At 62.8% G+C, this 21,460-nt stretch overlaps 4 protein-coding genes across 15 annotated transcripts in view; 1 reads left to right on the forward strand and 3 right to left on the reverse strand.

Annotated features, from left to right (window-relative positions):
- Positions 1 to 10,674, reverse strand: part of EEF1D (eukaryotic translation elongation factor 1 delta) — a 28,325-nt gene extending 17,651 nt beyond the window's left edge. For 3 of the 7 annotated variants that reach the window (XM_055287529.1, XM_055287528.1, XM_055287522.1), the window contains exon 1: positions 19 to 165. The gene's annotated coding sequence lies outside the window, so the exon portion shown is untranslated. Of the gene's footprint in view, positions 1 to 18; positions 166 to 208; positions 229 to 10,669 lie in introns of those variants that run through there. The other 4 variants (XM_063643657.1, XM_055287525.2, XM_055287530.2 and 1 more) reach the window with 4 other exon arrangements.
- On the forward strand, positions 568 to 5,889 carry TIGD5 (tigger transposable element derived 5). The gene has a single exon (XM_055287531.2). The coding sequence runs from the start codon at positions 568 to 570 to the stop codon at positions 2,497 to 2,499; it is 1,932 nt and encodes a 643-aa protein (XP_055143506.1). The 3' UTR covers positions 2,500 to 5,889.
- Positions 6,907 to 12,420, reverse strand: PYCR3 (pyrroline-5-carboxylate reductase 3). Of its 3 annotated transcripts, none has more exons than XM_055287537.2 (6): positions 12,264 to 12,420; positions 10,863 to 10,927; positions 9,619 to 9,798; positions 9,133 to 9,345; positions 8,730 to 8,822; positions 6,907 to 8,550 (listed from the first exon to the last, which is right to left on the reverse strand). In XM_055287537.2, exons 1-6 carry the CDS (start codon positions 12,388 to 12,390, stop codon positions 8,368 to 8,370), a joined length of 861 nt encoding a protein of 286 aa, XP_055143512.1. In that variant the 5' UTR covers positions 12,391 to 12,420; the 3' UTR covers positions 6,907 to 8,367. The 3 variants fall into 3 exon arrangements, with proteins under 3 accessions (XP_055143512.1, XP_055143513.1, XP_063499734.1); XM_055287538.2 differs by having other exon boundaries at positions 9,133 to 9,285; positions 12,264 to 12,403; XM_063643664.1 differs by having other exon boundaries at positions 6,907 to 8,822; positions 12,264 to 12,403.
- Positions 12,421 to 15,417: 2,997 nt separating this feature from the next.
- On the reverse strand, positions 15,418 to 20,374 carry GFUS (GDP-L-fucose synthase). Of its 4 annotated transcripts, none has more exons than XM_055287543.2 (11): positions 20,265 to 20,374; positions 19,357 to 19,513; positions 18,912 to 19,026; positions 17,609 to 17,737; positions 17,446 to 17,519; positions 17,142 to 17,275; positions 16,986 to 17,050; positions 16,568 to 16,634; positions 16,341 to 16,420; positions 16,011 to 16,110; positions 15,418 to 15,767 (listed from the first exon to the last, which is right to left on the reverse strand). In XM_055287543.2, exons 2-11 carry the CDS (start codon positions 19,500 to 19,502, stop codon positions 15,712 to 15,714), a joined length of 966 nt encoding a protein of 321 aa, XP_055143518.1. In that variant the 5' UTR covers positions 19,503 to 19,513; positions 20,265 to 20,374; the 3' UTR covers positions 15,418 to 15,711. The 4 variants fall into 4 exon arrangements, with proteins under 4 accessions (XP_055143518.1, XP_055143517.1, XP_055143516.1 ...); XM_055287542.2 differs by having other exon boundaries at positions 20,219 to 20,349; XM_055287541.1 differs by having other exon boundaries at positions 20,213 to 20,341.
- Positions 20,375 to 21,460: the final 1,086 nt, after the last annotated feature.

The raw sequence follows: 21,460 nt of genomic DNA on the forward strand, positions 1-21,460 counted from the left end.
GGGGGCCGCGGTACTCACACGCCAGCCAAGGACGCGGCGACCAAGGAGGAGGAATTGGCGGACGCGGGAAGACTGATGAAAGGGAGGGCCGCCCCGGCCGCGCACGGGAAATGAAGCACTGGGCTCTACCAAGAGCCACGGGCCAGGGGCCCGGGGGGGACGCGACCCCTGCACACGCTCCGCCTGGCCGCCAGGGCCCTCGACGCACCGTGCCCCGACACTTCAAAGGCAGAATTCCGTTGGAGATGACCGCGGAGGCCGCTCTTCCCCGGAGGAGTCTGCACAAGTGCTGGGAACGGGCGGCAGCGCGCGCGCCCCCCTGCGCTTCGCTGCCAGTGGTGTTGCCGGTGGGGCGGGGCCGGCGGCTGGCACGCGCCGAGTGACGCACGAGGCGGCTAGCGCGCAGGCGCGGGGCGGGGCCGGGCCGGGCTGGGTCAGCGCGCGTGCGCCCGCCAAGCTGCGGGACAAAGGGGAGGGACCCGCGCGGCCCCGCCCCCGAGTGCCCCGCCCCGAGCGGCTGGGCGTGTGGCTCCCGCGACCCGCGGCCCCGGTGCCCCCGCCGCCGCCATGTACCCCGCGGGCCCCCCGGCCGGCCCGGTCCCGCGCCGCGGCCGCCATCCCCTGCCCGGGCCCCCCGCGCCTGCCCCAGCCCCCGTCCCCCCTGCACGGCCGCCGCCCCCCGCGCCCGGGCCGCGGCCCCGCGTGGCCGTGAAGATGGCTTTCCGCAAGGCCTACTCCATCAAGGACAAGCTGCAGGCCATCGAGCGCGTCAAGGGCGGCGAGCGGCAGGCCAGTGTGTGCCGCGACTTCGGCGTGCCCGGCGGGACGCTGCGCGGCTGGCTCAAGGACGAGCCCAAGCTGCGCTGGTTCCTGGAGCAGCTGGGCGGTGAAGTGGGCACTCAGCGCAAGAAGATGCGGCTGGCCAACGAGGAGGAGATCGACCGCGCCGTCTACGCCTGGTTCCTGGCGCTGCGCCAGCACGGGGTGCCGCTGTCTGGCCCACTCATCCAGGCGCAGGCCGAGGCCTTCGCGCGCCAGATCTACGGGCCCGAGTGCACCTTCAAAGCCAGCCACGGCTGGTTCTGGCGTTGGCAGAAGCGCCACGGCATCTCCAGCCAGCGCTTCTACGGCGAGGCCGGGCCCCCAGCCCCGGGCCTCGCGCCCGGCCCGCCCGTCAAGGAGGAGCCCGCGCTGCCCTCCGGCGCCGGCCCCCTGCCCGACCGCGCCCCGGCCCCGCCGCCCCCCGCCGAGGGCGGCTACGGCGACGAGCAGATCTACAACGCCAACGTCACCGGCCTCTACTGGAAGCTGCTTCCGGAGCAGGCTGCGCCCCCGGGCGCAGGGGACCCCGGGGCGGGGGGTTGTGGCCGGCGCTGGCGGGGCGACCGCGTAACGGTGCTGCTGGCCGCCAACCTGACCGGCAGCCACAAGCTGAAGCCGCTGGTCATCGGGCGGCTGCCGGACCCGCCCAGCCTGCGCCACCACAACCAGGACAAGTTCCCGGCCTCCTACCGCTACAGCCCCGACGCCTGGCTCAGCCGCCCGCTGCTGCGGGGCTGGTTCTTTGAGGAATTTGTCCCAGGCGTCAAACGCTATCTGCGCCGAAGCTGCCTGCAGCAGAAGGCCGTGCTGCTGGTGGCCCACCCGCCCTGCCCAAGCCCAGCTGCCAGTATGCCCGCCCTGGAGGACAGCGAGGATGCCCCCGTGCGGTGCAGGCCGGAGCCCCTCGGCCCCCCGGAGGAGCTGCAGACGCCGGATGGCGCTGTGCGGGTGCTGTTCCTGTCCAAAGGCAGCAGCCGGGCACACATCCCCGCACCGCTGGAGCAGGGCGTGGTGGCCGCTTTCAAGCAGCTGTACAAGCGCGAGCTGCTGCGGCTGGCTGTGTCCTGCGCCAGCGGCTCCCCGCTGGACTTCATGCGCAGCTTCATGCTCAAGGACATGCTCTACCTGGCCGGCCTCTCCTGGGACCTGGTGCAGGCGGGCAGCATTGAGCGCTGCTGGCTGCTGGGCCTGCGGGCCGCCTTCGAGCCCCGGCCGGGCGAGGACAATGCTGGGCAGCCGGCCCAGGCCGAGGAAGCCGCCGAGCACAGCAGGGTGCTCAGCGACCTCACTCACCTGGCAGCTCTGGCCTACAAGTGCCTGGCTCCCGAGGAGGTTGCGGAGTGGCTACACCTGGACGATGATGGGGGTCCGCCCGAGGGCTGCAGGGAGGAGGTGGGCCCAGCCCTGCCCCCTGCAGCCCCTCCGGCCCCAGCCAGCCTGCCCTCTGCCATTGGGGGCGGAGAGGAGGAGGAGGAGGCCACCGAGTATGGAGGAGCCTCAGTGCCGACTGCCGGGGAGGCCGTGCGGGGGCTAGAGACAGCTCTGCGGTGGCTGGAGAGCCAGGACCCCAGAGAGGTGGGGCCACTGAGGCTGGTGCAGTTGCGCTCACTCATCAGCATGGCCCGGAGGCTGGGGGGCATCGGGCATACCCCAGCAGGCCCCTATGACGGTGTGTGACCAGGCCAGCCCAGTGACCTTTCTCCTGCTGCACTTGGAGGGAGGGGACACACACAGTCTCCCATCTCTCCTCCTCTCCCCCTGGGGTGGCCCACCCCATGGGTACAGGGGGTTCCAGGAATCCAAATCCAGCATGGCTTGGAGGAGCTCTGTTGGTGAGAGGTCGCCCTGCCTCACTGGCACCCTGGGGGCACAGCTGGAAGAGAGGCCCGGCCCATGCTCCTCTCAGGGCAGGCACATATGCGGGGCATACAAGGCACAGCGCCTGTTCGAACAGGTGGCTGTGTTCCCTCTCTGGCCCCCGTGGGGTCGGGCCTCCACCCCTGCACCAGTCACATGCACTGGACGAGGGCCGACACTCCTGTCTGCTACTGAGCCCTGGTGCTATGTGGCCCTGGAGCCACAGCACAATCATCTCAGTGGCAAAGCACACCACTTGGTTCTATTTTTTTTAACACATTAAATCTGTTTTTAAAGATACTCTTCAGAGGGGCGGTGAGAACAGGTGCCGGGTGGGCTGGTCTCGGGCCGCCCTGCGGTTTCTCTGGAGGTCAGAGGCCCGAGGTACTGTGGAGTGGGGAGGGGTGGAGCCCTGTATTTGGGGCTTCCTTAGGTTCTGGGTGCAGCAGGGAGGTGTAGAGTTCCGTTTCCTTGGATTTTTAGTTTTCCCTAAGAAAACTGGTCTGAACAGATCTCTTATTCCTTGGGATTGTCAGCTGCCTGGATTTGGGCCCTGGTGACTTGGCCAATGGCAGGAGAGTTTCTCCTGCTTCATCAGCCACAGACCATTTTGTCCAGTCCCAGGGCCCGGAGCCACCTGACTTACCTGGAAGCAGGCCCTGGCACTGACAGCCCTTGGGGCAATATGCAGTGCCACCCTCTGTGGGCTCTTCTCCCCGCCCTCAGACTTTTCTGCCTCTCCTGGGACTGCCAAGGATGTGGCTGACAAGCCGCTCCTGGGAGGCCTAGTTTGAAAGGAGGAAAGGGCCCCAGGGCTTGTCCAACGCTGGTTCTGTTCTGCTCTGGCCAGGTCTAGACCTAGAGTCCTTCTGGTTGGACTGGGCCGGGGATGCCCATGCCTTCCCAGGGAGGGTGGGAACTGCCTTTGCAGAGATGTTGCCCGAGCTGGTGTGAGGGGCAGGGAGCTGGCCTGCTTGCCTCCAGGTGGTGGCCCCTCGTCCCCACCTGCCCCCAGTGTCCTCCTGGCAGAGGGAACCTTGAAAACCCAGAGTTGTGGAGTGCAGGGGTAGGCTGGAGGCCTGCACAGAGAAGGGAAGGGCTGTGCACCAGCTTGGCAGTGGGGCAGCTGGAGGGAGTGTCCCCCAAAAGTGACTTTTATACAGGTCCAGGAACAAACAGTTCCTTGGAACTGCCCCCAAGTGAAGAAATATATACATATATATATGTATATATCTATATCTCAAAATCTGAGCGCTCAGGGAGGGTGTGGAAAATGTGGGAAGAAGAAAGACTCCCTGAGCAGAGCTCAGGGCAGCAGCTCCAGGCACACCTGCTGAGCCCATCAGGCCACCACCACCTGCAGGAAGAGCCTCCGGCCTGAACTGCTGGGGATGGGCTGCAGAAAGCCCGAGAAATTTGGGCCAGCACCTTCCCAGGGGCCCAGGTCCCCAAGGCAGGGACACCACCTCTGCTCTGCGAGGCCCGCCTCCAGGGCTCTGAGGAAGAGCTGACTTCATGGCCGTGGTGCCAGTGAGGGCTGCACAGCCGGGCCTTGTCCGCGGTCTGGGCAGCCCCTGGCGCTGCCCTTCAGCCCAGCTACTCATTGCCACTGCGTCTTTGGTGAGGCTTTCATCTCCAGCCTTTCTTCCCATCTCAGCCCTTTTGTTGGCTGGGGTCCCAGGAGCCTGGCGTTGGTGCTGGTGGGCCCACTCCTCTCAGGGTGGCTGTGGCCTGTCCCCCAGTCCCTGGATGGTCACTTTCTATAAGCAAGGCAGCACTTATTTTTGCTGTAAGAAAAAAGAGGCCAGGCACGGTGGCTCACACCTGTCATCCCAGCACTTTGGGAGGCTGAGGCGGGTGGATCACCTGAGGTCGGGAGTTCGAGACCAGCCTGGCCAACATGGTGAAAACCCCGTCTCTACTAAAAATACAAAAATTAGCTGGGCGTAGTGGCAGGTGCCTGTAACCCCAGCTACTCAGGAGGCTGAGGCATGAGAAATGCCTGAAGCCAGAAGGCAGAGATTGCAGTGAGCTGAGATCACACCACTGCACTCCAGACTGCGCAACAGAGCGAGACTCTGTCTCAAAAAAAAAAAAAAAAAAAAAAAAAAAAAAAAGGCAGGTGCAAGCTGGTGGGGACATTAGGAGCCTGTCAAGAGTGGGTCTGCCTGCTGGCATTTACTAGACAGGGAATACCCCCTAAAGAGGGCTTAAAAAGCATCTGCTCCCTAGCATGGGGTGTGCTGTCACACGGTGCTGTGTGACAGAGGCTTGGCTGCTGGGCCCCGCTGTTGAGAAGGCTGCTCTGCCCATGCTGGCCCTGTGGGTAGTGCCAGCCATGGATCCCTGAGACCCTGGGCTGGAACCTGGGGCCCCGTCCCAGCCCTACCTGCAGCTCACTAACCCTCTCTGGGTTCTGCTCAGTGTCTGAAGTGATGGAAAGACCCTAGGGTTGGTGGCTGTAGTGGACCCTGGAGGTGGTGGAACCCTTTGGGAGGCTAAGTGTTCTTTCCCAAAGCTGCGCGGGTGCCGTTGCCTGCCAGGCCCTGGCTGTGGTGACAGACGCGGGCCGGGGTGAGGCTGCATCTGCTTCCTCTAACAGCCATGGCTGCCTGCAGGGCCTGGCGTCTTGCTCTGGCAGATTCTGTGCATTCCCTGCAGGCACAGGGGTGCCTGTGGCCTCTGAGGTGCAGCCAGCTGTCCTCAGCTCAGATGGCCGCCAAGAGGCCCCAGCTCCTGTTCACTGCACTTCCCAGTTGGTGACCCCTGTGTCCGCATCGTCAGAGTTCTTGGGCTTGGGGGGGCTGGAGAAGGGAAGGTGCTGAGGAGGGAAAGATGAGTGCAGGTTTTGTTGAAACCACCCGACCCGCGTTTTCAGAGGGATGAGGCCACTGCCTTGGCCCAGGGACCTGCAGGCTTGGGTGACCCCCTGGATGTCCACTGAGCTGAGGATGAAACATCACAATGTGGTAGGAAAGGAAGGGGAGCACCCCCAGACTGGGGGGTGGTCCTGCAGAGACCCCAACCCCTTAGCTACCTAGTTGAGACACCCATGGGGAGCAGCCCCAACAGCATGTCGGAGTCCCTGGGCTTGCGGGGTCTTGCTCTGTTGAGGGCCCTTCCTCTAACTGGCGAGCTTGTTTACAGCTCAGCTTGCCTGGTCAGATGGGCCCAGTGGCTTTATCTAATAAAGGCTGGACATGTCCACTTCATGAGCATCCCTGTTTTGAAGTCTTATTTTTAAACTCTTGATCCAATGGTTGGATCAGGAATACCCCCTAGATTAACAGCTGGGGCACAGCACATAAAAGTGGAACATTGGTTAAAGAAGATACCGTAATCATATCCATCGCTTTCTATCTTGAAGAACAGTTTTTGCCTGGCAGTAGAAGGCACAGGGGAGGCCTGGCTGACCACGACGCTCCCTGCCGTGCCCTGAGAACCTGAGCCTGTGTCTTTGTCATAGGCCTCACCAGCTGGCCCAGGAGTGGCTGGCTTGGGTTCTCCACCTCCCGAGCTGAGCTCACCTAGTGCCCAGGGCTTGTCAGAGGTCCCAGGGGTAGACAGGTGTTGGTTCAAAGTCAGTGATTTCTCCTTGCAGATGGGCTCGGTGTGAATGCAGGTGGCTGTCAGAAGGGCTGTCCACCTTCAGGGGGCCGCCTGCACCAGACCCCAGGCTCCAGACCTGCCCAGGCTTGGCACACAGTCCCTGGGGTGACAGCGTGCAGGGGAAACTGCAATTCCATGCCCTACAAAGCCCCCAGGTGATGTGGAGGCCTGTAGCAGGCATGGGGAGACCTCTGCTGTCCACAGTGCCTGCACCTCCGTCACCCGACACCTGTCCTTGACCAAGGTTCCAGGCCTCAACTTATGGGGCAGGCATTGGACCTTTTTTTTTTTTCCCCCAAGAAAGTCTTGCTGTCACCCAGGCTGGAGTGCAGTGGCATGATCTTGGCTCTCTGCAACCTCCGCCTCCTGGATTCAAGCAATTCTCCTGCCTTAGTCTCCCAAGTAGCTGGGATTACAGGCATGCGCCACCACATCCAGCTAATTTTGTATTTTTAGTAGAGATGGAGTTTCTCCGTGTTGGTCAGGTTGGTCTCGAACTCCTGACCTTGTGATCTGCCCGCCTCGGGCTCCCAAAGTGCTGGGATTACAGACGTGAGCCACTGGGCCCAGCCCAGAACTTGGTTTTATCCACCTCTGGTGAAACATGAGCTCACTTGGTGCTCTCCAGCCTCTTTATTCCCATCTCCTTAGGCTGACCCTGAAAAGTGCCAGGGCCAGGCTTGGACCAAGCAGTGGACTGAGTCAGCCTGCCCTGGGAACCGGCGGGGGAGGGAGCTTACGGACGGGCTAGGTTCGGGGGAGTAGGAGAGAGCAGGTGGAGGGCAGCAGTCTGTGGCCGCAGAGGCAGCTGAGCATGAGAGATGGAGCGTGCTGCTGTCCTGCAGGTGCCCTTAGCCCTGTTTTGCACTGGGGGATTGATCTGCCCAGGCACACAGGGAGATGCCACAGCAGGACCCGCTGCGCAGCCTCGCTGAGGGCATGCTCCCACCTCACCTCGAGGCTGTTGGGTGGAAGCCGAGAGCTGCAGCAGTTGGGGCCAGCGTGGGACTGGAGGCCCAGGTGAATCTTGTGGGGCAGGGGACGGAGCTGAGGCTGTCTGGCCTGGGCCCTCCCAACCCAAAGGCCCTAGAACCCTAGCCTTCAATCCTGGGGGTTTGCTTCTCCCCTAAGTCCTGGCTTTCCTGACCTGCTGTCCGTTAGGGACAGGTGGAGGGGCCAAGTCTTGCTGTCAGAGGCCAGTGTGGTGGTGCCAGAGCCACAGGGCCTTCCAGGACCCCTGACCTAGGCGAGGGGCAGGAGGGCCTAGAGCCACCTGGCCACTTGACAGGAGCTTAGGATAGGAAGGAAAGAGGCAGCCTGTATCTAAACTAAAGCCAGGGGTCTGCATTTGTCCTGGCTGGCCAGGGCCACCCTCCCAGACCTCAAGCTGCCCCACCTACCACTGCCCACCTGGTGCCACCCCAGCACTGCTGCAGACCTGGCCCAGCAGTTCCTCCTTAGCAGGGGATGAGCATGCCCACCACAGCCACCCTCTTCTCCAGGCTGCAGGGCAGGCTCCAGCTCCCCATGGGGGCCCCACCACAGCAGGCCAGGGCCCCTGGCTTTACTGCAGGGGAGAGGGTCTCTTGTGCAGACCCCACATGGCTCGTGCCCCCTAGAGCTGAGATGAGGCAGCTGGCCTGGCTGTAGCTGCATGGAGCCACCTGGAAAGCCAAAGGCAAGCCCCGGCTCCAGACCAGACATTGGGCCAGCCGTGCCTGTTACCGTAAGTTCTGTTCATAGCCTCGACCAAGAGCCCAACCATGCGGGCAACTGACTAAGACGCCATCTCTTGGGCCCCTCAGAACCAATGTCGCAGCAAGGCGGGCTCACTGCAGCAAGGGGCAGAGCCACCACCACGGTGCCTTCTGCTCACTGGGGAGGGAGGAGTGTCCCCACTGGTCGGGGCTCCCCCGCCTGCTGGAACCTCTCAAGTCCTGCCCCCTGCATTTCCCTGTGCACGGGGAGAAGGAGAGGTAGGAGACCCTCACGCAGGAGGGAGGGAGCCGCAGTCCTCAGGGGAAGGGGCGCAGGGAGAGGCAGGGGCACAAAGGCAGGAAAGGATGGCCAGAGCCCAGCCTACTTTCTGCCGAGCTCCTTGGCCCGGCAGGTGGCTGCCTCCACGGCGCTCATGGTGGCTGCTCGCAGCCCGCCCTGCTCCAGGGCGTGCAGCCCATAGATGGTGGTGCCACCCGGGGTGCACACGTCTGAGCGCAGCTGGGCTGGGTGTTGGCCCTCGTGCAGCAGCATCTTGGCCGTCCCCTGAGGAGAGCGTTAGGGCCTGGTGACTGGGGGAGGTGGCGTGGTCCCCACTGTGCGGCCTGCCCTCGTTGCAACCCCCAACCTTGGCCCCAGCTTCTCGAGCCTGCTGTTTCCCTGCTCACTGGAAGTGGTACAGGCTTGGGCCTTCCCGATGTTCCCCAGGGGACACCCTCACTCACAAGCAGGGTCTGGGCAGCGATGCGGTGGGCCAGGCTGCTGGGCATGCCCATCTTGACGGCTCCTTCGGCCAGGGCCTCGGAGAATGCACACACCTGTAGCAACGGCATGGTGGGGGGGGGGATAGGTGTCAAAGTCTGGGGGCTCAGGACCTTCAGGAACAAGGCCCAGAGCAGTAGCCATGGATGGCCAGAACCAAGGCCTGAGCCCAAGGGTCTGCAAAGGGGCTGGCCTCAAAGATCCCCAAGGCGGTGAAATCCCGGGGACAAGCAGAGCTCCCAGTGGGCCTGGGGACCAACCATGCAGGCCTCAAGGTTGGACTCTGAGGGCAGAGGCTGTCAGACGGACTTGGGTGGGCCCCTCTTTGCCAAGGGTGGGGTGGGGGATGGACGAGGCAATACTCACGAAGGCCACGCCACTGCCACTGAGGCCAGTGTGGATGTCGACGTAGGCTTCAGGCACCTCCTCACACCGCCCACAGGCCTCAAGCAGATGCTGCAGGAGCTTGGTCTCGCTGCTCCCCACGTGGCGGCCCCGCGCCATCACTATGGCCCCTTCCTGGACCACACAGGGCAGGTTGGGCAAGACCCGCAGCACCCGTGTGTTTGGGGGCAGCAGCTGGCCAGAGAGAGGTCAGAATCAGGGGGTCTATAGGACTGGGCCTTGCTGGGCAGGCCCCAGCAGGGGCCTCAGGAAAGGTCCACATCAGCTCGCGGTGGGCTCCAGCGTCTGCCTCCCAGGTACAGCACCAGGAGGGAACCCTAAACCCAGCCACTTGATCCAGGTGGGCCAGTCGGCCACCTCTCAGGCTCTCTGGGGGGCTGCCTGCCACCCAAGCCTGGCCAGCAGAGCCTATACTGGGACCAAGGCCTTAGCCCAAGGGACACTCACCTCCTCCAGGGTGTTCAGGGACACCCCAGCAGCCACGGACACCAAGATGTGTTCAGTGGTGACCACAGGAGCCACCTCTGCCAGGACAGCTGGCAGGACATGGGGCTTAGTGGCAAAGATGACGAGCAGGCAGCTCTGCAGCACCTCCTGGTTGGAGTGTGTGGTCCGGCAACCCAGAGCCTGCGCCAGGGACACCAGGACCAAGCCTCAGGGCCTGTGTGAGCGGCGCACCCTCTCCACCACAGCCCTTCCTGCTGGAAGCCACACATTCCCATGGTCCCAGGGCCTCTCCCATTGCCAAGTGTCTAGACTACCCCGACTTCTCCAGTGCCCAAGACTCACCCAGACTAGCCCTACTCCTCACAGGCTGTCCTGATGTCAGCGCCTCCCCAAGTCCTGAGCCCTCCATTCCCAGTGAATGTCCGTGACCACCACCCAGCATGCAAACACACACATGCACATGCACGCACTCACGAGCACACATTGATATACACACATGCAGACACATGCACTCACAAGCATACATACACACGTACACATGCATGCACTCATGAGCACACACGTGCACACACATACACACACGAGCACACACATGCACACACGAGCACACACATACACGTGCACACACATACACACACGAGCACACACATGCACACACATACACACACGAGCACACACATGCACACACGAGCACACACATGCACACACACCCACTCATGAGCATGCACTCATGTGTACACACACACACTCATACACGTGCACATTCACTCATATACACATCTGCACACACACACACACGAGCACATACGTGCACACGCATGCACTCACGGCCACACACGTGCACATGCATGCACTCACGAGCATGCACTCACACACACACATGCACTGACATACACACACCACACACGTCCACACGCACGCACGTGCAAACGCACATATGAGCACGCACTCACATATACACGTGCACACACATAGCCTCACATATACACACGTGCATATGCACGCACTCACGAGCATGCACTCACACACACGCATACACACACACAAACACTTTGCTTTGGCCCTCCTCAACCTTACTTTCCTCCTGGCCTCTAATCTCCCTTTCCCCAGCCCAGACCAGCCAGTCTGCAAACTTCAGCTAAATAAACCACCCATCCCTGGCTCTGGTAAGTGTCTTAGTGGGACAGGAGCCAAGAGCTATCCTGGGCTCCTGAGGGTATGAAGAACCTGCGCTCTATGCTCACTTGGAAGTGACATAGGTTCCTGTCTGTTGGTGCACTCGCCAGTATGTGCTGAGCTTCCACTTTTCCTGGAAAGAAAGGAAAAGGAAGAGGGGTTGGTGAGGGGGTGGGATAGGATGGCAGTGAGAGGAGAGGGAGGAGCTCACTTGGCCTCTCAGGCTCAGCCACGCCTGGCCCATCGTGGGTCTCCTCCTGGCCTCAGGAACCCAAAGCGGGATGCACCATTCACTGGGCCCAGGCAATCGGATCCATTGATTCTGCTTGGCAGTCAACGCCCCTGACTGCTGCTGGGTACGGAGGCCAGGAGCTTACCTCGTTGGTGAGGACACAGATCCCTGGGGCCTCTGCCTCTAGGGAAGGGGAGGCTGCCTGGAGGAGAAGAGGCAGTACCTCTGGAGGAACACCAGGCCTTGGGAGAGTGTGGTGGGTACAAAGGCAGTTGATTGGCTACGGAAGGCCCAATCGGGGCCCAGGTTCTTCGGGAGGGAGAGTCGGTGTTGGGATGTCCAAGAAGAGGCTAAATGCCTACTTGGTAGAAATTATCTGCTTTTGTCGCGTACAGGGGTGGAGAGATTGGGTTAGATTTTTGTAAGGTCGAACAGGAAGACAGAAGTGTACACCACAACCTGAACACAGCAGTTAATCACGACAGTGGCAGCCACACACACCAGTACTAGGCTCAACGCTATAGACATTTATGTCTCATTTAACCTGTACAGCTCTGGGAGGCATGTGGTACTGCCGGGTTTCACAGGTAAAACTCCTGAGACTCATAGTAAGCTATTTCTCGATTGATCTTGACTCTTCTGGTCCCTGAAGTATGGCTGAAGGCAGAGAGCCAAGAGTCACCCAGCTCTCCCTATCCACAACCTGCAGAGAGGCTTCTAAATGCCTGGAGGAGTATATGGTCGCATAAATATCCCGGGTATAAAGCAGTGTGTGTCAACAGGGGATGATTTTGCCTGTCTCCTCCCCCCACCCAGGGGACATTCGGCAGTGTCTGGAGGCATTTTTGGCTGTCACAACGTGGGGATGCTACTGGCACAGGATGGATGGTCTGGCCCAGGTGTCCCTAGAGCCAAGGTGTCTGGGGGAGAAGCCCTGCTGCTCCCCAAGAGTGGGGCTGGCGCGCAAAGAGAAAATCAGAGGCTGGAAGAGGGGACCCTGGCCAACGCCACGCGGCCAGGAAGCCGGCCAAGGAAGCGGCACCTAGCCACGTGTAACTCAAATCTTCCCGCAGCCACGTCAAAAAAGTAAGAGGAAACAGGCGTGGCCCCGGCTGCGCCCAGCGGAGGGGAGACCCGGGTGGCTGGGCCCGCGCCCCCGGCCCCACTCTCGCCACAGGACACCTCCCACGGAGCTGCTCCCACGCCAGACCGCAGGCCCAGCCCCGCGCCGCCCCACCTGCTCTGATGAGGCCCTGCGCGATGGCCCCCGCCATGCGGCCCGCGCCCACGAAGCCCACGCGCCGCGGAGCCGGCCCAGCAGCCGCCATCTTGTTGCTCCGGACGCCGCTGCGCTCACCGCCCATCCACAGGCCGCGCCCCGCCCACAGATCTAGGCCCCCCCCACCCGCCCTCCAATAGGACACTCCTCCCCGCCCCCGCCCTCGCCGATTGGTTACTGGGACCGCACGCTCCGGCCGGCTTTTTGTCCGCACTCTACAGATTCGCAAGGCGCGGGGACCCCGCCTCTCGCTGCTTATTGGCCCGAAAAGGCTATGCCGCCCCTCACTGCTCATTGGCTGAGAGAAACCGGGGCGGGGCCAGCGGGGTCGGGGTCGGCGGGGTACTCGCGCTCGGAGAGGCCGGAGGAGCGGGGAGGGGTCGCGGCCGCGCGTGCGAGGAGCAGATCTTGGTTTTCCGGAGGGGAGGGGTAGTGAAGCGGGTTGCGGGGCTGGTCCAGAGCGTGCGGTCACTGAGGCCCCGCCGACCACAGATGGTGGAGCTGCAGGGAAGAACGAGGGGCGGAGGCCCAGGTCACCAAGAGCAGGCCGGGGCCAGGAGCCTGAGACCGACAGGGAGGGGACAGTCGGGGAGGGGGGGTACTCGTCGTTTTAAATGACACAAGGAAAATAAGGCTTGAAGATCTGAGTGCGGTTTTGTTTTCATCATCCAATCTAAAGCTGCATGTTACATATATTATTTTCTGCTGAAGCCTTTGACATTTTGTTTTTTTTTTTTTTGAGACGGAGTCTCGCTCTGTCGCCCAGGCTGGAGTGCAGTGGCGCGATCTCGGCTCACTGCAAACTCCGCCTCCTGGGTTCACGCCATTCTCCTGCCTCAGCCTCCCCAGTAGCTGAGCCTACAGGCGCCCGCCACCACACCCGGCTAATTTTTTTGTATTTTTAGTAGAGACGGGGTTTCACCGTGTTAGCCAGGATGGTCTCAAATCTGACCTCGTGATCCGCCCTCCTCGGCCTCCCAAAGTAATGGGATTACAGGCGTGAGCCACCGCGCCCGGCCAAGCCGTTGACATTTTCTAAGCTCTTCAGTAATGAAATCCTCTCATTGATTCAACATTTACTGTGCAGCTGCATGCAGCCCTGGGCCCTGCTCTGGGCCTGGGCAAGACCACCCCACAGCAGCAGACAGGACAGGCTGGACCCCACCCTGCAGCCCTGCTTGGTGGCAGTGTAGACAGACTACAGTCAGCACACACGCGGGACAGTGTGTCAAGGCTCTGAAGCAAATGACGTGGAGAGGGATAGAAAGCCACCAGGAGGCTGCTTCGGCCACCGCAGCCAAGAAACGTGGGTGGTGAACACTTTGCACTAGCACACAGTGTCAGCAGCTGTCTCTCCTGCCACCTCGGATCCTCCCAGCCGCTTCCCACACAGACTCCCTGGATTTTCTCCCAGGCCCCCTGGGCCAGTGATGGCTCGGGACCAAGGCTGTGGGGAGGTGAGAGGGGCCGGAGGCATCCAGTGCCATGCCATCATACATAAGGACAAAGCTCATCATAAACAAGTGGACTGAGGTGAGGTGAAGGAGGGTTGTTGGCTGACTGCCCAGGGCCACAGTGGGTAAAAGAAAGCCCAGGGGCCCAGCCCCGTTCAGCTTCTCCATCCCATGCTGGGCCAGGCTTCTGAGCATCAGTTGGGAGCCCTCAGCTGACCTGGACACCCAGCCAGCCATGGCTGGGTGTCCAGGGCACCTCTCTGCTCTTGGCTGGGCTTCTTCCCACTGTTTGTCACCTGGCGGATCCAAGCGGCCACACAGGTGCCACCCTCTCCAGGAGGCCTTTCCTGAACCCCCACATGGGCAGAGCCTTTATCCACAAAGGGCTGGTGCCAGGGGATACACTGTGAATGAGGCCTACCCACCTCCTGGAGCTCCAGGTCCTGGGGTGTCGGTGTGAGGGGTAGGGGTGGAGGCGGGGCTCCCAGAAGTGTCCAAATAATCCCAGTAGGGCAGGGATGCTCTCAGAGGCGCTGTGAAGGTGCCATCAGGGAAGGTGTTTTGGAGGCTGGGCCACCTCAGCTGAGGCCTAAAAGGTGGGGAGGCCTTGACCCAAGAGGGGGCCAGTCTCAGGGGAGGCCTGGAGGACACCTTGGCTTGCTAGACACAAAGGGGCAGTGACAGATGAGGTGAGCGGTTGGCTGGGTGCAAGACACACAGGTCTGGACTCAGTGCCGGGACAAGGAGGACACACCACTGCTGCCCAAATGAACAAAGAAGTGAAGCAGCAGCAGGCCCTACCTGCAGCCAGAAGGCATCGTGTGCGTGAAGACGGCACAGGGCGCCCAGGAGAGGGACCCTGAGAAGAGGCAGGCCCAGAGTTGGGCCAGGAGCCAGGGAGGGTGTCTGGGTCCTGAGCGTGGTGGACCAGAGGGTTCTGGCCTAGGGACTCCCTCTGTGTGAGGCGCTGAGAAAGGGGGCGATGGGCAAGTTGGGGCCTGGAGCCCAGTGCTCCTGGTCTATACCCCAGCGCCACCCTGCCTGGCTGAGGCACTGGCCTGGGAACCATTCTGGACTTTGCTGTCTCCCCTCTGAGAATGGCGAGCAGGGGAGCAATGACACCCCGCCTCTGGTGGCTGGAGCTGACCTGTCCAGCAGGCACCTGTCCCTCTCCATGGGACGAGGCCAGGTGGGGACCCACACCCAAGCCTAAGAGCCACAGAGAGGAGGGGCCAGGCCAGGGGAAGCCCGAGCCACCCAATCATCAGCCTCCCCTCAGATCCATCCACGGGCCCTGCTCGACTGTCTCACTAGACGTTTCTGGCCCACTAGACCAGCTTCCCCAGAGCCCTCAGGCTGAGGCAGGGAGGCCCGGGTGAACTTAAGTTACTCAGGCCTGCAGGTGGCCACATGTGGAGGGGTTGGGACTGGCCCTGCCCTGAACATCCTTGTCCAGCTGACAGTCCACACCAGTCTCATTGCGGCCTGCCCACATGTGCCTTCCCATCTCCAGCCTCTGCGGCCTTTCCACCCCAGGGAATCGTCAGCTCTTGGGGGCTGAACAGCAAGCCAGGGGGATAGTGGGTCCCGGGACTGGCCAGGCTAGGGGGCAGTGCCTGGGTGTAGGGTACGGCTCAGCACAGAGCTGCCAAGGCCAGGACTGTGAAAATGCACTTTATTGGCTCCCAGGGAGTGGGACGCAGGATCAGAGTGGACACGCACAGGGCCGGGGGCTGGTGTGGGAGCAAAGCGCCAGGCCTGCCCGGGCCCTGGTTTCCCTGAGGACTGACGTGAATGGGGGCCCCACTGGACAGATGCTTGGGGCTGCAGAGCGGACAGAATGCGGGCCCAGGTTGCTGGGTGGTGCCCTTAGCTCCTGGCAGGGTTGACGGCTGGTGGCCACTGGGCTCTGCCAGCCGATGGTCCACTGGCACCTGCTCCTGCCTTCCAGCTCACTTCCGGGCCTGCTCGTAGTTGTCAGTGAACCAAGCACAGGTCTCCTTCACCGCTGCAGAGGCAGGCAGGTGAGGGCCATGGACAGGGAGGGCCAGGGCCGCATGGGAGGAAGTGGGGGGAGGAGGCCCAGGGACAGGGAAGTCACCCCTCAGAGCTTTGGTGTCCCACCTCCAGGGCAGTATAGGCTCTGAGGGGGCGCCTCACCTCTGCCCTGGTAGCGAGCATGAGGGAGGGGCTGGGGCAGGCCAGCAGGTGTGGGGGCCACCAAGTGGAGGGCTGTGGGGTCGGGGCTCACCCTGCTTGAAGGGTGTGAACCGGAAGTCGGGCAGGTAGGTCCTCAGCTTGCTGTTACTGGCTGTCTTCTTAAACTGCCCATCTGACTTGGTTGTATCAAACTGGACGCTTTGTCAAGGCCACAGCTAAAGGAGCACCTCCACCCCAGCCCCCGCAGCTTGCCCTTGAACCTCTGCCATTCCCAGGGGAGCCACAGCAGAGCTCCTCCGCCTGCCAGGGTGAGCGTCCTCCCTCCACAGTGTCCCACCCACGCTGGCCCTATACCGGGAGGCCACTGAGCGCCCGCCCACGGGGCCCCTGCCCAACCCCCAGCACTGGAGCCAGAGGATACGGTGACCTCCCCATGGAAGTCCATGGCCTCCACCACCGCCTCGGCTGCCTCCTTGATGGAGACCTCATCTTCCTCGCCCACTGTGGGGAGCCACCGGGTCAGGCCTCCCCTTGCTGCCGCCCGACTGCCCGTGAATAGTCCTGCTCCCACCCTTCAGCCAGCCTCCCAGGACAGCCTTGGATCCTGTCCCACCATGGAGGAAGGGGGCTGAGGGCTGAGGTACCCACCCGAGAGAATGATGGGCTCCACTTCACTGTACTCCCGCAGGACCCAGATAAAGAGCTGGGCCAGGTCCTGGAGGTCAGACAGGCAGGGTCAGAGACCATGGGTATAGCCACAGGTCCCCTCTCCCAAATGCCCCTGCTGGGGACTCCATACTGCTGTTCTTGTTCAGTGGGGGCTCAGCCTGGGGACCAGGGGTCCCTCCTTTCTCCCTCGGAGCTCAGAGCTACACCAGTGACTCCTGGAGACAGGAGCCTATGGGGCTGCCACGAGGACCAGAGATGGCTCCTCTCGGAGCTCAGCCCAGATTCTCTCCTGGTCGGAGCCTCCCTCCTGCACTACCTCCCCGACGGCCCAGCAGGGGCAAGCCCAGGGCTCAATAGAGCAGGTTCTCTGGGGAGAGCCGTGCTTTCCTTTACGCACCAGCGAGTAGATGAACTGCCTCCGCGGCTTCCCTGTACCCCACACCGTCAGGGCCGAGCCGCTGCCTGCAGATTCGGGGAGGGAGCAGGTGTCAGAGGCACTGGGTCACCTCTTCCCGAGCTGAGCCTGGGCACCCCATCGGGCGGATGCACTCACTCTTTGCCAGGTGCACCTTGTGGATGAGGCCAGGCAGCACGTGGCCATCCTCGATGTTGAAGTTGTCATGGGGCCCAAAGACATTGGTGGGGATGACAGCGGTGAAGGTGCAGCCGTACTGCTGGAAGTAGGCCCTGCGGAGGCACAGCGTCTCCTGCCCTCGTCCTGGGCCCGAGATCCCACCCCAGGCTGCCGCTGGCCTCTTACTGAGGCTGGCACGAAGACCCGACCAGCCAGCCCCACCCGCCCCTGGGGGCCCTCTCCCCCACTCCTGGCTGGGCCTCAGCAGGATGGGCGTGAGGACCTGTTCTGCACGTCGATCATCCTCTTGGCATACGAGTACCCAAAATTGCTGCTGTGGGGTGGCCCATTGTGGATCTGCGGGGGCGGGACAGGAAGAGGCCGCTACTTCCCGGCCCTGCCCACAGGCTCCCCGGCCCCGCCCACAGCCAGGCCCTGCCCCTCACCATGGTCTCATCTATGGGGTAGGTCGTCTTGTCAGGGAAGATACAGGTGGACAGGCAGGACACCACCTTGCGGGCGCCCACCTGGAAGGCCGAGTGCAGGACGTTGTCGTTGATGTGCACATTTTTCCTCTGCAGGGGTGAGGTGGGGACAGATCAGGCTCCCCAGGCCAGATCCTAGCCCTTACCTGCTCCTCCAGATGCAGAAGCGGAGACACACCCTGGCCCTTCAGCCCTGGTAGGACCCAAGCCTGCCCATCCTAACCGTTTCAGGACAAGGCACTGGACTTACAGGCACCATTGCTCTCCAGCCCCACCAAGGCTGGAGGAGGGGCTGGCTCTGCCTTCCACTATGAGGAGAACCACACCCCCAGCTCAGGGCTGGGCCCCACCCAGGAGGCTGCTGAGGTCAGGGCAGGTAGTGGAGGCTGGGAAGGAGCCCAGTTTGGCCCTGGGCTGGGCTGGAGCTCCCACTACACGAGGAACAGGGCTGTCTACTTCCCCACCCTGGAGGATCTCCCACCTGGCTCTACCTCCCAGGATCAATGGAGCCTGCGCTTGCCGGGTCCACCCCGCAAGCCCCACTTCCCGTGCATGAACTAGACACGGCATGGCTGGAGCACTGGGACTGGTCTTGGGAGAAGGGAGAGGTGGTGGCCAGGCAACCTGCTGGGAAGGCCCAGACACCGACAAGGAGGGCTCTGGGGTGACAGGGCTCCTGGGCAGAATCTGGTCTGAGCCTCTGCTGACCCTAGTGCCTCCTACACTTAGCAAAGCCAGCTAAGGCAAGGCTGCTGCCCAGAGACTGGTGGGGCCAACCCTCCGGAACACAACTAGCCGAGGCAGGGCCCTTACTTCCCCCAGACACAGGCAGCAGATGCACAGAGCGCTGTTCACACCCCTGCGCCCCGGAGTGTGTGGTGGGCCTGGCTCAGGGGAGCGGGGCCAGCACAGTCCTGGAAGCCAGATGCTCCAGAGGCCCTGGGGACTCAGGGGGCAGGAACCAGCTCCCAGTCCCATGTGGCTGCTGGCTCTTTTCAGCTTCCCAATGGTGCAAGTCAGCTCCACAGCTTTGCCTACTGGGCCAAGTGCCTCCAGGCCCACCTGCATGCCCTTCTGTCCACAGCACCAAGTGTCAGTGACTGGGGGTCCCTCAGGGGCTGCCCCCACCAGGCTGTGCCAAGCCCTGATCCTCAGGGACTTCCTGCGGTGGGAATGTGGGCCTGTGAGAGTGGGAAGCCCGCCAGGAAGTTCCCAGAACCTGGGATCCTGGTTTCCAGTGCCTGCTGGGGCCACCCTCACTTACCCAGAAGTCCAAATTGTACTTGATATTCCGGAACAGGCCCCCCACCATTGCAGCAAGATGGATGACGTGTGTGGGTCGGACCTTCTCAAACAGGGCGCGGGTCTGTGCTGCATCCCTGTGGGAAGCCAGGCTGTCAGGAGGCTCTGGAGGGAACCAGCACCCCAGGGTTGGGTGCCGAGTGCAGGGACTGGGTGAGACTATGGCAGAAGGGACAGTCAAAAGGGAGGGTGGCCCCAGGACCTGGCTGGTGTGAGGGTGCAGGCTTCCGGGAAGAGATGGGAGGGTGTTTGTCTAGGAACACAGCCAAGCACACCCAGGCCAGGCCAGCCAGCTGGCAGGAAGGACCCAGACACACAGCTACTGTTACACTCAGGAACAGGCCCAGCCTGGAACTCTTAGTTCTGGGGTGGGGAGGAAGGGCAGATCTGGGGATGGGCTCACTCACGTGAGATCGGCGTCTTTAGAGGAGACAAACACCCAGTCCTCTCCAGGAAGTCCAGCTCCATCTGCTACCACCTTCTGGATGGCTTTGCCTACCAGCCCAGAGCCCCCTGTCACTAGAATCCGCATGGATCCCTGGGGTTCACCCATGTCAGTTGCACCTGTAGTGTCAAATAGTGGGAGGCTGAGACCATCATGCCCCCACCCTTTGGAGCCCCACTCTTCTGTGGCAACTGGCACAGAGTGAGGCCCTCAGAGTGGGGACATAGTCCACTGGCAACCAGAAAAGACCCAGCTGGACCGAGGCACCCCCTCGTCGCAGCCCTGTTCCCCAGGGAGCGCTCAGCCTACAGCGCCACAGGAGTCCTGAGCTACCACCCAGCCCAGAGCAGCTGGTCCCAACCCACGACCCCCCACTGGGCCGAGAAAAGGTACTTTCTACTCCCCTCTGGCTGACAAGAGGGGAGGCAGACAACCTTGGGACTGGGGCTCCTGGCGCAGGTCGTTAACACGGTTCGCAGCCAAGGCCCGCATGCTAGGGACAGGCACGAGACGGTGCCTGTGCGCAGCCCACGCCCACTCGAGGCTGGCTGGTCCTGGAAAGCCCTGGCGAGCCAGATTCCTCCAGGGCAGGACAGGCGTTGGGGCGCAGCCTCCCTCAAGGATCCTATCCTGGGAGCCGGAAACCTGTTCGGGCTCCCCGGCAGGGCCCCAGGGCCAGCCCTTACGGGAGGCGGCCCTGTGCAGGCATCGCGCGGCTCCCAAGCACGCGGGGAGACCTCACCGCAGCCAGACCCGCTACCACAGCCCCAGGCTGCCCCCATGCCCCTCGATCCCAGACCCCCACAGCGTTCCCTGACTCTCACGGAGCATCCAGGGCCCAGGGCGCGGCTGAGTCCGGTGCCACCTCACCTGCGTCCAGCCCCACCGCCGGCGCCCCGACAGCGGCTTCCGGCCGGGTGCGCTCCGGCTACGGGAGGCGCCAGGTGGGGGCGGGGCCGGGAGGCTGGGGCGGGGCACTCTGGGAAATGGAGTCCCAGGGACGCGCAGCGTCCCGGGCACAGCTGGGACTTGGAGTCCGCGGCCGCAAAGCCGCTTGGGAAGCGCAGTCTCGTCCGCCGGCCGCGCGCGGGCGGGGCCCCGAACGAGGTCCCGGGCCGCAACCTCTTTACCCGCCGGTGCGCTGGGCCCAGGCCCTGCTTGGGGCGGCGGGAGGACATGAGACGAGGGCCGGCAGGCAGCGCCGCGCGGGCTGCCCGCGGCGTCGGAAGGAGCCTCTCAGGCGCTGGGGCCAGGCGGGCTCACGCTGCGGCGTCTCCCTCGGCTCCCCTTCCCTCCCGGGGTTCCGCCCCCGAATCCGCAGACCTCGCGCCGCAGCCTCTTGGATTCCGGCCACGATGAGGAGCCCGAGTTGTCGTCCCAAGCACTTGCACTGTCACCCGCGCCCACGGGAACGCCCAGGCTCGGGCAGCAAGCAGCAAACAACCCCAGAGTTACGGCGAATCACGTTGGGTGACTGTGGGTGACAGTGGGTCACGGAGGGTTAAGAAGGATCACAGCGGATCACAATGGGTCACGGCGAGTCAAGGAGGGTCGCGGCGGCTCACGGTGGGTCCCACGGTCGCGCTGCGAGCCGCCAGCTGCTCCTGCCCTCAGCTCAGAGCCCAGTCCTGCTGCCTGGGGCGGGAGGGGGTGGCAGCCCGGCCCTGACATCGAGAGGCCCCCGTCAACGGCTTCCATCGAAAGGCAAGCGTTTAAAAGCAGTCACGGCCATGCGCGGTGGCTCAGGCCTGTAATCCCAGCACTTTGGGAGGCCGAGGCGGGCAGATCATTTGAAGTCAGGAGTTCGAGACCAGCCTGGCAAACATGGTGAAATCCCATATCTAATAAAAATGAAAAATTAGTCGGGGGTAGTTGCGCGCGCCTGTAATCCCAGCTACTTGGGAGGCTGAGGCAGGAGAATCCCTTCACCCCGGGAGGCGGAGGTTGCAGTGAGCCCAGATGGCGCCACCGCACCCCAGCCTGGACGACAGAGCGAGACTCCATCTCAAATAAATAAAAACAGTCACTCAGGCTGACAAGGGTCAGGGAAATGTGGTCCGCCCGGC

Source organism: Symphalangus syndactylus, chromosome 7 (genome assembly GCF_028878055.3).
Source record: "Symphalangus syndactylus isolate Jambi chromosome 7, NHGRI_mSymSyn1-v2.1_pri, whole genome shotgun sequence".
NCBI classification, from domain to species: Eukaryota; Metazoa; Chordata; class Mammalia; order Primates; family Hylobatidae; genus Symphalangus; species Symphalangus syndactylus.

Excerpts from the sequence above, each read along its gene's own strand:
- TIGD5 (XM_055287531.2), top strand. The coding sequence starts at position 568 with ATGTACCCCGCGGGCCCCCCGGCCGGCCCGGTCCCGCGCCGCGGCCGC.
- PYCR3 (XM_063643664.1), bottom strand. The coding sequence starts at position 12,390 with ATGGGCGGTGAGCGCAGCGGCGTCCGGAGCAACAAGATGGCGGCTGCT. Across the intron at positions 10,928-12,263 it reads GCAGGGCCTCATCAGAGCAG|GAAAAGTGGAAGCTCAGCAC; the intron begins GTGGGGCGGCGC and ends CTTTCTTTCCAG. Across the intron at positions 8,823-9,132 it reads GTGGCAGTGGCGTGGCCTTC|GTGTGTGCATTCTCCGAGGC; the intron begins GTGAGTATTGCC and ends CCGTTGCTACAG.
- GFUS (XM_055287539.2), bottom strand. The coding sequence starts at position 19,886 with ATGCGGGCCTTGGCTGCGAACCGTGTTAACGACCTGCGCCAGGAGCCC. Across the intron at positions 17,738-18,911 it reads AGTACAATTTGGACTTCTGG|AGGAAAAATGTGCACATCAA; the intron begins GTAAGTGAGGGT and ends TCACCCCTGCAG. Across the intron at positions 16,421-16,567 it reads GGAGCCCATCATTCTCTCGG|TGGGCGAGGAAGATGAGGTC; the intron begins GTGGGTACCTCA and ends GGCTCCCCACAG.